The 14,581-nt window shown below is 38.3% G+C and overlaps 1 protein-coding gene across 4 annotated transcripts in view; it reads right to left on the reverse strand.

Annotated features, from left to right (window-relative positions):
* Positions 1–14,581, reverse strand: part of SHQ1 (SHQ1, H/ACA ribonucleoprotein assembly factor) — a 96,535-nt gene that overhangs the window by 61,863 nt on the left and 20,091 nt on the right. For all 4 annotated transcript variants that reach the window (XM_081820828.1, XM_081820810.1, XM_081820817.1 and 1 more), the window contains exons 6-8: positions 7,328–7,482; positions 5,481–5,534; positions 2,876–2,999 (exon numbers count right to left, since the gene is read on the reverse strand). In XM_081820828.1, the coding sequence (XP_081676954.1) occupies positions 2,876–2,999; positions 5,481–5,534; positions 7,328–7,482 (333 nt within the window). The remainder of the gene's footprint in view (positions 1–2,875; positions 3,000–5,480; positions 5,535–7,327; positions 7,483–14,581) is intronic.

Below are 14,581 nucleotides of genomic sequence, written 5' to 3' on the forward strand. Positions count from 1 at the left end.
GGTTTTCTGCCCTTAAAGGAATTTGGATTAGATACGTAGCAACAGCAAGAAATGAACGTACACAGTCTTTAGGGGGTGGGAGAAGAAACACAACACTGAGACTAGCCCAAGGCCCAGTAAAGAATTCTTGTGAAGGCTACTGTGAAGTCAGGAAAAGCTAATTCATGGTTGTTTTAAAAATTCAAATCTTAAAATAAAATAAAAACTTACATCTTAGTCAACCCACTATAATGAGATATTCTATAGATTCTGAAGCCTTGCTACGCTGGTTTTGAAAGCTCATTCCAGTTAAGATCAATATTTCTTAAGGGGGAGAGTTATTCGTTACTTTCAAAAAATGGAAACACTAAACTGACCTTTCTAATAAAAAGTGTGATCGCTGTGATTGCATCTTGAATTATAAGCAGGCACAAATTCATTCTTGGAAAATAGTAAATGCCACAGAAGAGCTACCCCTGCGTCAGTTACAGAGTATCCAAACAAATGAGATTCTTCAATGGCAATAATGACATCCTTGTGCCATCCACGTGTACAAACATAGGTTACAACCCTCTTCCCCACAGCTTATGGCGTGTATTCTAGACAACCCAGCTCTGTTTCAGCACTAACCATGACCTAAATTAGCCACAGAAGATGCTGTGTACAGTTAACAGAGGCTTCAGATTCATTTTCAGCAGACACACATCCAGTGTGTTACCTAAGGTTTGCTGGGGCTCTCAAGACACAACTGATAAGACTATTTCTTGTCAGATTGATAATGATGAAAAGTTAAGTCTCAATGTCAGTTCTCACCTACAAAAACTGTTTGAGTAATTGATTACCATGTAAGTCAACACAATCAAATTTATTTCTGGTTATGCAATCACAGAACTGATTACTTTTCAAATAAAAATGCAGAGAACCAGATTACTTCCCAGAGTAAAAAGTAGCAACTGTGTGAGTGTGTGTGCACGCACACATACACAAACACACACACACACACACACACACACAGACACGGCGGTTTTGCCAGTTTTCCATCTGGAAACCATGATGTAACAGGATAATCGCAAACTCATTCTCAATGCTTAAATCTGTGAATAATGCGCAGATCATCTAACGTGACTTAAGTAAGAAATTATGACGGCATGTAACTCAAGTTCAACAACCAGTCATTTATAGTAGGTTGATTTTTCAAGGTAATCTTTTGGGATTCAAGAAATATCTTAGAAGGCAAGGAAGAAATAACATGAGAAAAAAACAAAGCAGTTTCTTTCCCACCAAAAAGTTAAGAAAGATCGATTTTTCAAAGGTAGTAGCTCTACAATCTTATGAACAACAATCCTTCAAAATAAAATACAGCTACCCTAATCCAAGTGGATTGATAAAAAGGTATCTTTCATTTAACTATAATTCATTTTTAGAATTAGAATTATTATCTACCTTAAAAGAATCTACTTCAAACTCTACTTTTTCCCCCCAGGATAAGAAGGCAACGGGTTGGGCGCCTGGGTGGCTCCGTTGGTTAAGTGACTGCCTTCGGCTCAGGTCATGATCCTGAAGTCCCGGGATCGTGTCCCACATCGGGCTCCCTGCTCAGCAGGGGGTCTGCTTCTCCCTCTGCCCTCTTCCCTCTCGTGCTCTCTGTCTCTCATTCTCTCTCTCTCAAATAACTAAATAAAATCTTTAAAAAAAAAAAAAAGGCAACGGGTTACACAGAAGTCAAAGAAAAACATAGGTGTACACCTCTAGGAGGGACAAAACATTAGAGATGGGATTCTTCCTTTTAAGCCAATGATGTTACCTGGGTGGTAAAGGGAAGAGCTTCCTTACTTTCCCCTTCTTATCCTAAAGTCTGGAAACTAAGCCCCAGAAGTACCTTTATCTAAGGACAAAGGAATGACGAGACTCCCAGGAAAGAATATAAGAATGACCATAAAGGATGGAAAGCTACTTCTAAATAAATGTGCCAGAACTACGATGCTATTACCTTCAAAGTCATTACCTTGGAAATTATATACTTAATCCAATGACGCTGTGACAGTCACTCTGGAATTTGGTTCAGAGCTCAGAATGTTCCACATCCTTAAAACTAGTTAATCTTTGTCTTTTCAGTTTAGATTTGGCAATAGTCAAAAGTCCTCAGAGTAGCTGTGCTTTTCTTTGGAAAGTCTTTCCTGACCTCCCAAGTCCAGGTTCTGTGCCCCCTACCCATGGATCACTTCGTCCCCTGGCAGAGCACCTTTCACTCTACAATGGAATTGCTTACTTGTCAACAGTCCCCCGGGAAAACAGTAAACTGCACAGAAACAGGGAATATATCTTATTATTTATTATTACACCCACAATCCTAGCATAGTGCCCAGAAAACTGCAGGCCTCCAATACTGAATGATGCGATCCACTATCATACAAAATGGTTTGGAATACAGTGTCTATCTTCTCTACTGATCCTTCCAGCATCTCTCTGGAAAGAGTACCACACCTCACTGTGTGACTACCTACAGAGAAGAACTATTACTTTATATACCTGGGGAGAGAAGTGATTGCATTTGATGATTTTCATTACTCATTTATGCACAGAAAAGCAAAAATCACGACATCCTCACAGACTAGTAACTTTTCCACTCTCAAATCTGCAAGCACTAAAAATCTTTAAAAAAAAAAAAAAAAGGGGCGCCTGGGTGGCTCAGTTGGTTAAGCGACTGCCTTCGGCTCAGGTCATGATCCTGGAGTCCCGGGATCGAGTCCCACATCGGGCTCCCTGCTCGGCAGGGAGTCTGCTTCTCCCTCTGACCCTCTCATGCTCTATCTCATTCTCTGTCTCAAATAAATAAATAAAATCTTTAAAAAAAAAAAAAAAAAAAAAAAAATCTGCAAGCACAAGAATATCTTACCTAGTTGCAATATCTTTATAGTGTCTCTGTAGGCTTTCATCACCAACTTGAAGTGGCGATAAAGTGGGTAGCACAAAACTCGTCTTCCAAAAGACACCAGGATTTCATGAACATTAGTCCAAGTCTGTGAAGTAGAGTTTAAATAAGTAATCATTTCCATATTACATAAGCAAAAGGACACAACAAAATATGAAACTACTCTCAATTAACAACTCTAAGCTTGGATCATCATGAAGCCACGCAAGAAATACAAAACCATGAAATGAGATTCTTTTTATATACCTTACAATAAAATACTTAATTGACGTCTTTGTCATTTCTCATACTTTATCAAGATATCACAAATGCTCCTTAAAAATCACATATGCAGCAGGAAAGTTTTAAAAAGTCTTTTAAGAACTACAAATATGAATCTAAAACACATGGCACTAACAAAATGCAGATGCACATAAAAGACATTGTTAAATGATATATGTTTCATGTTTTTGTCCTTTAGGACCATTCAAGATAGTGTAGATGAAAGATGTGGAACTTGTCAGTGAAGTGTGTTCACAGTCTCCCTCTTCTTCTTCTTTTTTTAGTCCTTTGGGCGTGAGTAATACATGGTAAATACATGGTATTTACTTCAGTAATTTGCTTTCACTTACCAAAGAGAAAAGTGATTTCTTGAAAAAAAAGTGTTTTATCTTGAAAAGTATCAAACAGAAACCATCAGCAATTCAAAACTTACACCGCTAGACAAAGGCAGTTTTGCGCAAAATTGTTCTTTAATTGGATTTTGGTTAAAACTGTATTAAAAATGTAACCCATATATAAAACTTAAAATATAACAAGTAAAACTAAGGGAGCAGAATAATTTCCATGTGTATTAATCCTTAATGAATGAGAGATCTGATTAAGAATATTGAGTATCTGACAAAGAACAGCTTCTATCTAAAAATAGAATTATAAACTTTCTAAAACCTCTACCAAAAACTAAATACTTTTAAAAGTTTCACATAGCTCTTAACATCTCTGGCGATTCTAAAGTTATCTCAAAAACAATAAAAATTTCAAATTAAAATCATAAATAGGTGAACTTATTCATGTAGATTTTAATAACTTGAACTATGAAATTATTTAGTCACCAACTACTTTGTTTTCAACCTAAGTAACCAATGCAATCATTACAAAAACCAGTTTCTCCATTATATGCTGATCATGGCAATAAGGAGAACCCAAGTGAAGTCTAGAGAGCAGTGATCCTCCATCTTTAATATGCATATGAATCCCTGGAGACCTTGCTACAGTTTCTGCTTCAGTGGGTCTGGACTGAGATTCTGTCTTTCTAACAAGCTCCCAGCCCAGGATGCTGGTTCACGGAACATTCTTTGGAGTAGCAAAATTCTCTGACAAAGCTGAATGTCTCAATTCCTGTTCACATCTATTGTTTGAACAAAGTGATGCCATGAAACAACTCTGATTTAAAACTTAACCTTACTGTATTTAGGATTTAAACTGGGAAAAAAACCCAAAAACCTAGTTGACTAAATTAATGATACAATTATCAGCTATTTAAATTGACACTTTTTTTTTAATGCTAGCTTTTCATTCTTTCTCTCTCTTTTTTTTTTTAAAGATTTTATTTATTTATTTGACAGAGAGACACAGCGAGAGAGGGAACACAAGCAGGGGGAGTGGGAGTGGGAGAAGCAGGCTTCCCGATGAGCAGGGAGCCCGATGTGGGGCTCGATCCCAGGACCCTGGGATCATGACCCGAGCCAAAGACAGATGCTTAACAACTGAGCCACCCAGGCGCGCCCCCCCCCCCTTTTTAAGGTAATCTCTACATCCACCATGGAGCTTGAAGAGATGACCGCAAGATCAGGAGTCATATGCCCCACCAAATGAGCCAGCCAGATGCCCCTAAAATGACACATTCTTCAAGTTTCTAATTACTGTTGTGATGTTCAACAATTTGTTCAGAGCTAGTATATTTTAAAATAGCATCCTTTGATAAGACTTACACAACTATTTTCTATGAAACAGATATAAAAACAATGATTACTATACTAGAAGGGTTATCAGCTCTGACCATACTAATTGTAGGACCTAAGATAAGTTATTTAAACTATATAATCTGAGTTTCCTCATCTGTAAAATAGCAATAATACTTCTCTCACAGACTTACTGGAAGGAACAGGGGAGGTAATATATATAAAAGGCTTAACACGGTTCTTGATGGTCAGGAAATGGCAGCTAGCAGAATTATCACCTAGGTTTGCTGCCCAACTTTGAGCTCTGAGCCCCAATATATGCCAACTTACAAACAGGCTCTAACTCCACCCTACCTGCTCCCCCAACAGACCATGTGTGGTTCTTCCTCCAAAGTGTGTTCTCCTTCTCCCAAATTCCACAACACCCTACCTAGCTTCATTCGTATACTATGATTAGCAGAAGAGTTACAAATGCAATCAAAATTTTATTAAAAAGATGGAAAAAACACTTGTATAAAAAAGTTTCCACTTTTAAAAAGTCAAGTAATTACTTGAATTACCCAAAATGAATGGCAACAGAAACATCACTTTTTAAACAAAACCTAAAAAACTGGAACTGAAAATCATACCTCAAACCAGCACAGTGTGGGACTCAGTTTTCTAATATTCCATGCAGATTCGACCTTTATTTGTTTTGGAGAAAAGAGTATTGTCATTTTAGAGGTAAAGTCATTCCAAAATAAAGCAAATATACCCATTTATTCAACTAGTATCTCAGTAGCATTGACATATAGAACTAAGAAGCATCATGACTGAGGAAAAATAATTGCTTTGCAGAAGCTATCAAAGGCAAGTTTCTGCCTACTTTCCTTGGGATTTCACAAAGTAAAGCTCTTCCACTGATAAGGGTAGCAGAACATAAGAGCAAATAAGCAGGGGCTTTGAAACTAAAAATTAAAGCAAAGCGATGCTTCCTCAATTTCTGTCCCTTCTCAACTAAGTTACTTCCCAAACATTCTGTGAATAATCTGCCAAAGGACTCAAAGATAATGTTGAAGTGCTGACTGGGGCACTTAAAAAGCTGCTCAAGAATTTGGCCTTTCAGAAAATGCTTGTGAGAGAATAAGTACATTCTAGAGGTCTTGAAGTTGCAAGACTTCATGATGTCAAATATGCGAAGAATCAAAAATGGTAAATTTTATCGAGCATAACTAAACACCCTCACTCATATCCTTAAGCAATAATGTGAAGTACTTTCTTTGTCAAAGAAAATATTTTCTCCAATTATGGTATCCTTAAAAGATGAGTGGAAACAAAAACCATCTCCAGCTATATTATACCCCTGATACACTCGTTAATATTCATTTTAGAGTCAAATGCAAATCTCAAGAGTCACCTTTGAAATTTTCAGAATCATAAAACAGAAAATTTGGCACATACCAAATAATAATCCTAATACTATGCTAATGCTACGATGTTGAGAAAAGCAGATTAAATAATATACATCACGACCCAATTTAAATACACATACACACAAGTACACAATGAAAGACTGGAAGAGATGTATCTCCTCATAACACTAGCTATTTCTGATTGGCTGAGATTACAGGAAGTTTTAATTATTTTCTTCATATGTGTATTTTTCCTTTTATACTGATATGAATTATCTGTGCAATTTATAAAAAAGGAAAGCATATACTCAGCTGGAAAATAACCCTTGAGCAAGTACAATTATAAACAGCTGCAGGGGCACATTAACTGGAAAGACTTTTTTTGGCTTTGCAGCCTTTTTTAAATATACGATCACTGATATAGGTAAGAAAGAAGCTTAGCTCTTCATTTACAAAATCAAATGTGGGCTAAGAAGAGATACAACAAATTTTGTATTATTAAAAAAAGATCATTTAAGAAATAATGTACTTTATAAAAGGCTTTACTTTTACAGGATTTCTTTCAATAGCAAAAAAAGATATGACTCAAGTTTTTAAAAATGTGATTTACATATAATTTTTTCAGAAGCATACCTACTGTGTAAATTAAGGGAGACCTACGGATAAATGCTCAGATTCCCTTTCTCTGTAAAAAGCTTGCATCTGCTAATGGACAGCTTGGACAGAGGATATAAATGGGAATGGTAAAGTTTACCTCTTGTCAATGTCAAGTGGAAACAGCTCTCTTCTTTGGCCAACTCATCTCCTAAAGAGATGAGAGCTCAGGATAACCTTTCTCTACCCTCAGCTTTATTGCCTCGCTCTGCTACTTGGTAGACACTGACGCCCAGAGAGAAGAAAAAAAATCAAGCAAGCATTATGCGTTCACGTTGGTACTCCCCACCGACACACATGTGCAGCTCTGCCAGGAGCACCCCCTGAATAACTAATCACAACAGCTCTTACTCTCGACAGGAGGAGTGATGCCTTACAGTTTATTTAGTCTGGTCACTTATGCCAACATGCAGAGACATACAGGCACTTACATTCTTCTCTCCTTCAGTGACACGAGTTTCATAGCAATACGCCAGAAGGATATCAATCAAACTGTAGTACACTTGGCGATGAGCTCTCTTGTCCAGTAGGTAAGATTTATTGACAAATTTTCGTAGCTGGTATTTCTCTTCTTCAGAAAAAGACACTACGGAAAAAAATGCATTTAAAAATTAAACGTTCCATTCAGTTTTGTAAAACCCCCAGTGTGGAGGATTTGTCAAAATTAGAACTTCGATTATAGAAACTGAAATAGGAGTTATTTAATTCTGAATATAGAAAGAACTTTTAAACTAGACTTCACAGTTTTACTAAGGGCTGTGCATCTGCTCAAACCCTAGTAGAGCTAAATAAAGGAGAAATGTCTAAACAATATCTCTTATTTCCAAGATGCCCCTTTTTTGCTACACTGTCCTGTATTCAAGGCATCTAAATGCTGGAGCTACTAACTTTAAAATAAAGATAAGACAGTTCAAGAACAGAAAACATAACAGCCAAGTAAAGCACTCTGTAGATATTCATTATCCACTTTGAAAGTTCTACACAAAGAAATAAGAATATTCCCATATAATAGTCAACGTAAGGGCAAAGTATACTGATATTCTTTATACACAGAAACAAAGTGTTACATCACACATATTTAACTTGAGGGAAGAGGATGGTTCCTTTCAACAGTGTGTCTTTTCTTCTTTGGCTTGTCACCGTTTCTCCATCTTCATTGACAGCCTTCCCCACATTAAAAATCTAGTATATATCATTTCATATTTCTATTATCATATAATGTTATACAGACACACAAACATATACAAGGGAATTTAGACCTCACCCACCCCAACCCCTGCCAAGGAATTAGATCATTTTTCTCCATCTCGCCTACCTTACTCAGGATCTCTGGCAAATCTCTCCAAGTCAATTGGTACTTAGCTAATTTTTGTAAAGGAGTAGAATATTCCATGGTGTAGTATGCTCTATCCAACCACTCCCCCTACTGATGGGCATCCACTATGCTTCCAGTTTTCTGCACTGTTAATAACGCTGCATAAATGTCCTTACCCCATGTCCTTGGATACTGAAGCTTTATTTCTATAAAATAGATTCCCAAGAGTAGATTCACTGGGTTAAAAAGTGCATCTGTTTTAAAAAAAATACTTCATTTAGAGGGTACAACTCTCCTTCTTTTTAACAGTCATGGACACAAGTGCTCTTTCCTACACACATCCCTCACACCCAGCTATAAATTTAAGAGCTTCTCCTACTTGTTTCCAGTTTAACAGATAGGAAGTGACTGTGGTAGAAAGAATTCTAAGATGAGACCCACTGAATCACATCATTTGAATGTGGGCAGAACCTGTGACTTGCTTCTATCCAAAAGAATATGGTAATGGTGATGGGACAGTCACTACCATGATTATGTCCCAGTAAGATTAGACTGGACCCAGAGACTCATCGCTGGTTTTAAAGAAATATGATGCCATGTTGTAAGAGGGCTGTGTGGCAGCAAGCTGTGGGGGGCTCTGAGATCAGACAGTGGCCCCCGGCTGACAGTCAGCAAGGACATGGGGACCTCAGTTCAACAGCCGCAGGAATTGAATTCTGCCAGCTATCATGTGAGCCTGGAAAAAGACTGTGAGCTCCAGAAAAGAACTTAGCTACCAAAACATACTAAAAAAGAAAAGAGAAGAATAGCCAAATTTATCTACAGCCAGATAAGATCCTGAGCAAAGACCCAGCTAAGTAAGCCCGAGTCCTGAGCCATGGAAACTGAGTCAAATTAGAACAGTTTCTAATTTGTGGTAATTTGTTATACAGCAAGAGAAATCTAATACAATGACAGATCACTGTTACTGCAGCTAGTATTTTTCTAAATGCTAAACTTTGAGCATTACTTTATAGGTTTGTTGGCAACCTGTGAATGAACCATTTAAATGTGTTTTGCCCATTTTTTTCTATTGGATGGCTTGTCTTGTCCAATTTTTAAGAACTCACAGTTATAGAAAGACACCTTGTCATATCTCCAAATCTACAACATCCCCATTGACTTTGTCTGTGGGATCTTTTGCCAATGAATTATTTATTTTTTGTGTAGCCAAATATGTGCATCTTTTTTAAAAAACAGATTATGAATTTACAGCCTTTGATAAGATTTCCTCAACCCCTTAATTGTACACGAAGCCTCTCAGCTTTTCTTTTTGTGTGTGGTTTTTTTTTTATTTACTTGAGAGAGAGACAAAGAGAAAGAGTGGGCACATGCACAAGAGCAGGGAGAGTGGCAAAGGGCGAGAGAAAAGCAGACTCCCCTCTGAGCAAGGAGTCTGATGTGGGCTCGATCCCAGGACCGAGATCATGACCTGAGCTGAAGACAGACACTTAACCGACTGAGCCACCCAGGTGCCCCTCTCATTTAAGATTTACGGTTTCCTTTTTAAAATATAAGTCTTTAATCCATCTGAAAGTTACTTTTTCATGTTTTAAGATTTCGGCTAATTCCAGATGAATAGTTAATTGTGCCACCACAGTCTGGTCAGTAATCCATCTTTTCTCACTGTACTGAACCACCAACTTTATGAAATAGATGTGCTGCTTTTCTTGCTAAAAATTACTTCCAAGCATTTTCAGCTTTTGTGACTTGTAAATACATTTTTCCCCATTTCCAGTAAGTTACCGAGAGGAGAGAGAAAATCTATTTCTTTTCACATACCATCCTGACCAATGTTTGGCTACCCAGACCAAAAAATTAAAGTACTGAACAAACGCTAATGATAAAAAAAAAAAAAAAAAGTTATGTCTACACTGGTAAGGTAAGCAAGTGTAAGACTGAAGTTCCTTCTAAGTTTCCTTTGATGTCTACAATACAGGCAAGCCAACAAGTATCTATTTTCTCACATTAAAACGAACATTATCGGTTACCATACATACGAAGTAAAATACATCTTGTCTTAAAGCAAGATTTACAGAAAGAGTTAACAGATAAGTACATACATGTACTCAGTTCCTAGCTAGTATAAGTAAAACATGGCCTACTACTTGTCTTCGAGTGACTTCTACAGAAACTCAACCATCCGGTATTTTTAAGTTACTTCCAAATAAAAATTTTATTAATCTCTTATTTTGAAAAGTAATCCTTAATTTTCCTTCCATGCCCTATCAGACAATCACCTTCAAATTCACTTAAAAAGTTTTTAAGCCTGATAAAGAGGAGCATCCAGCTTCCAGTTCCAGGGCTTCCTATCAACCTAATCCCAAAATAACTTTAAAAGGCTCTTTCTCCAGGGTTTAGAATTGCCCATTATATTTAGGTAAGGACAGGCTAAACTGCTAACCAAAAAGAACCCAAAATACAGTGACTTATATAAGATAGATATTTCTCTCCCACGTTATTCTGAGTGAATGATCCAGGACTGGTGAAGCATCAGTATCCCATCATATGACTTCCATCTATGCATCTAAGAAAGCTGCTCCAGGTTTTTACCATTTTCTAAGCAATGGGAAAGCAGAGTAAGATGGCAATCACCTTCTTTCTAAAGACCTGATCCAGCGCACATAGCACTTCCACTCATTTCCCATCACCCAGGACTTAGTCACATGACTACACCCAGTGGCAAAGAAGGAAAAGAAAAGGTAGTCTCTAGGGCAGTCACTACCTGAGCACTCCTATGCCCAGCTCCAACTCAAGAAGCCTCTCAGGGGAGGAGGACTAACCAAAGACACCTGGCTGGCTGTGATACTAACTTTTAGGAGTCCAAAAATTATTAAATCGCCTTTTTTTTTTTTTTTTAATTTTAAGTAGGCACCACGCCCAACGTGGGGCTCAAACTCATGACCCTGGGATCAAGAATCACACACTCTACCAATGGAGCCAACCAGGCGCCCCTAAATTGCCTTTTTAATATTCCCAGATCACCCTCTCGATAGCTAGCTACCCCATCCCTTTCTATCTCTGCTCAACAAAAACTGCCCTTCTGCTCCTCACAACTGGGTAAAAGCCAGAAGAGACAGAATATGATTACTGACACATGCTGGCCCCTTCTCACAGAGTTCCCTAACCCACTTCAGTCCTCTCTTAGGAGCCTTCCCCTTAACATGGCTTCTTTTTGTTTAAAGGCTTCCTTCCAGCAGTTTTACAGTCTATCCTCTGGGGGAAAGAATCTTAAATACAGTTATTGGAAATTACTAGAAGCAATACTCCTTTAACTCATTAAAATTTACTTAATGCAAAAATACAGGTCTTGAAATATATATATGTAATCATTTTTTCAATGATGTTAGAAATCTTATGATTAAAAAGTTTAAGAAGATAAAGGAAATAAATTTGCAAAAGTGTTGCTTACATAAATGACAAATAACTATGAGAATGCATTTACGTAATTTGCTGGCCATAAAGAAATGTGTATGTACTTTTTTTTTTTTTTTTTTGAGAGGGAGAAAGCGGGGAGGGGGAGAGGGAGAAAGCGGGGAGGAGGAGAGGGAGAGAGAGAATTTCAGGCAGGCTCCATGCCCAGCACAGAGTCCGATGCTGGGCTCCATCTCAGGACCGTGAGATCATGACCTGAGCCGAAATCAAGAGTTAGGACACAACCGACTGAGCCACCCAGATGTCCCAGAAATGTGGATACTTTCAAACTTAATGCAGGTAGGTGTCCGGTAAAGCCTTTTTTAAAGACTGATATTTGCAAACAAAATTAATTAAGACAGATAAAATAGGTATTGAATGTCCCATTAAAGGGCTCATATGAAGATCCTTTAATTTAAATAGAAGCTCTCCGTTCAATTAAAGCAATCTGATGTAAGGAAAATTTAAGAAGGCACATACTCACTGCCGAAGAAAGAACACCTAACAAAGTATTTTAAGTCCCCTAGTATTTCATAAGGTTTGAGACAATATTCCCCAAGGTGTCGTTTTTGAGATGTTCATTTCTTTAGCTAATAAGAAAGTGCCAGGTGTTCATGATGATATTATCACACTTGAGAAAAGCCTTTATCCTAGTTGACTAATAAGGACTTCTGCTTCCAGATAATTCTAAATCAGAAGGTAAGCATGCCCAGAACCACTTAATAACACATTAACTCATCTAAATGTTCACTCCTTCATTCTTAAGTAATCACATCTGTATATATGCTGAATAATTTGTAAAGGCTGACCTGGGAACTACAGGTTCTCATGTTCCATCACCCACAAGTAAGGGCTTTCCCATATTACAGGTCACCGTCGGGGACTGTATCTGTAAGAAAAGCCTACTGGAATGTCCTCTTCTGAATTCTTGGAGCTAGGTGCCCCTAGCCTTTCCTTAAAACATACCACCTTTCTCTGAGTGTTTTCAAGTCCCATTTTGGCCTAAAAAGTTCATTGATAAATACACAGATATAAATTCTGAAATTCAAGCAAAGAAACCAGAGATGATAAATAACAATATCAAGAAAATAGGAAATCACTAGAGAAACCAAAAGTCTGAGCTCCCCAAGGCCTTTTTTTATTGGAGCTGTAAATCGTATCAGCCAAAGGGGAACTTGGGGAGGTTTGCACACAATCAGGTCTAACCAAGCAGCAGCAATGGGAAGAAGTACAGATGCAGTGCCAACAATAGTTGGATGATTGCCACCATGAGTAACATTTGTCAAGCATTTGTATGACTTCGCTACACTACAAAGCAGCTCTGCTATATAGTTCACAACATTTCGGTTAATTATACTTCTATAAATAATCTACAGTCAAACAAAGGCAGCTGAAAGCTCAATTCATTTGGGGAAGAAACTGGTGCCCAAGCATGATGCAAATGGCCCAGGACCACCTCCCAACATTAAAAACCCCAATCAATATGTCTGACGACTGCAAAGGGGCTCCCATCAAAATGGGAAGTGACCTTCTTACTTCACTTAGAACATTTTCTAGTTTTGTTACTTTTAAATCATTCCTTCTCTCTTAATCCCCCTCCCAAATATCTCTGTCTTCCATGGGTCAACAATTAAACAATCTCTGATCTGGCTCCTCTCAGAGGAATGCTAATCTGTCGATTGTATTGTATACTTTCTGGAAACCGATCAAGGGAACCAGAAGAAAATGTGTTGCATTCAAACCTTTTGCCTAAATGGGTAGCCCTGCAGGGCTACAACTTTCAAAGCTGACACTGACAGCTCTACCAACACTGACGGCCTCACGGGTGCCAAACAGGATGTCCCTGCTAGGAAGTTCACGGACTAAAAATGTTATGTGGTGTCACAGCAAGCAACCCTGTGCCAAGATTCTTGGGCTGAGATTAACCGCTGAAAGACAACATGGGAAATGTGGTAAGTCCGTCCTCATGAAACCAGAGCTCACGGGGAGCACAGCGTTTTAACACTTCCATTTACAAGCCTTCGGGGGAGGAAGACTGGGATCATTACTGAAGATGTTAATAGAAGTCTCCATGTTATAACTCAGGGCTACAATGAAAATGACAGGAATCACAACCGAGGCAGAGACAGGGAGCGAAGTTCACCATCGAAGCCTTATCTGGAATTCGAAACAATCTAGCTTACTATTTTATGACGAGGATGAATCAAAGGGAAGCCCTCACCTGCCCTGTTCTATCTGCCTGGCAACGGCTGATGAGGGAGCACAAAAGGGAAACATCCAAACGGCGTGACACAGAAAGGAAGGAGACCTGGGAGGCACAGAACAAAGAGGAAGTGGAGGGGAAAATCCAACAGTAGCATGCTCCCTGAGTAGGCTGAGGACTTCAAGGTTTATTTCTTCGCTGATTCCCTTTCTCCCATATTGTAATCTGGTTTGACACACTTCAACTTATTTTCCCAATTCTAGGTGTCTCAAATACTTGAATGGGGTAGGGCGGGGGGAAGGAAGAAAAATCTCATTAACAAAAAACCTTCCCCTCAAAGTTTTATAAATGTACAACAATCTTGATTTCACAGAGAAGCCATTCAATTCCTGGCTCTCCTGCCAATGATTTTACTCTACAATAATAATCTTTAACATTTCCAATATGCTAGGGATTTTAAGTACATCATCTCATTCAATCATCAAGACAACTCTATGAGGTAGGCAGCAACCCAGCAAAGATGCAAGATCACACAACTAGCCTGTGGTGGAGCAAGGCATTAACGCCTGAGCCCCATCTTTAGCTTCTATCCCATCCTTAACCCTATACTTGGCACATGTGGAAAAGGTACTCTCTGTACAACAACACAGAGCTTGAGTTCTTCTACTTTACATCACATGTCCTTGGTATTTTAAAAGGTGACTTTTAAAATGA

Source organism: Leptonychotes weddellii, chromosome 1 (assembly GCF_054177405.1).
Source record: "Leptonychotes weddellii isolate Sample4059 chromosome 1, ASM5417740v2, whole genome shotgun sequence".
NCBI lineage: Eukaryota > Metazoa > Chordata > Mammalia > Carnivora > Phocidae > Leptonychotes > Leptonychotes weddellii.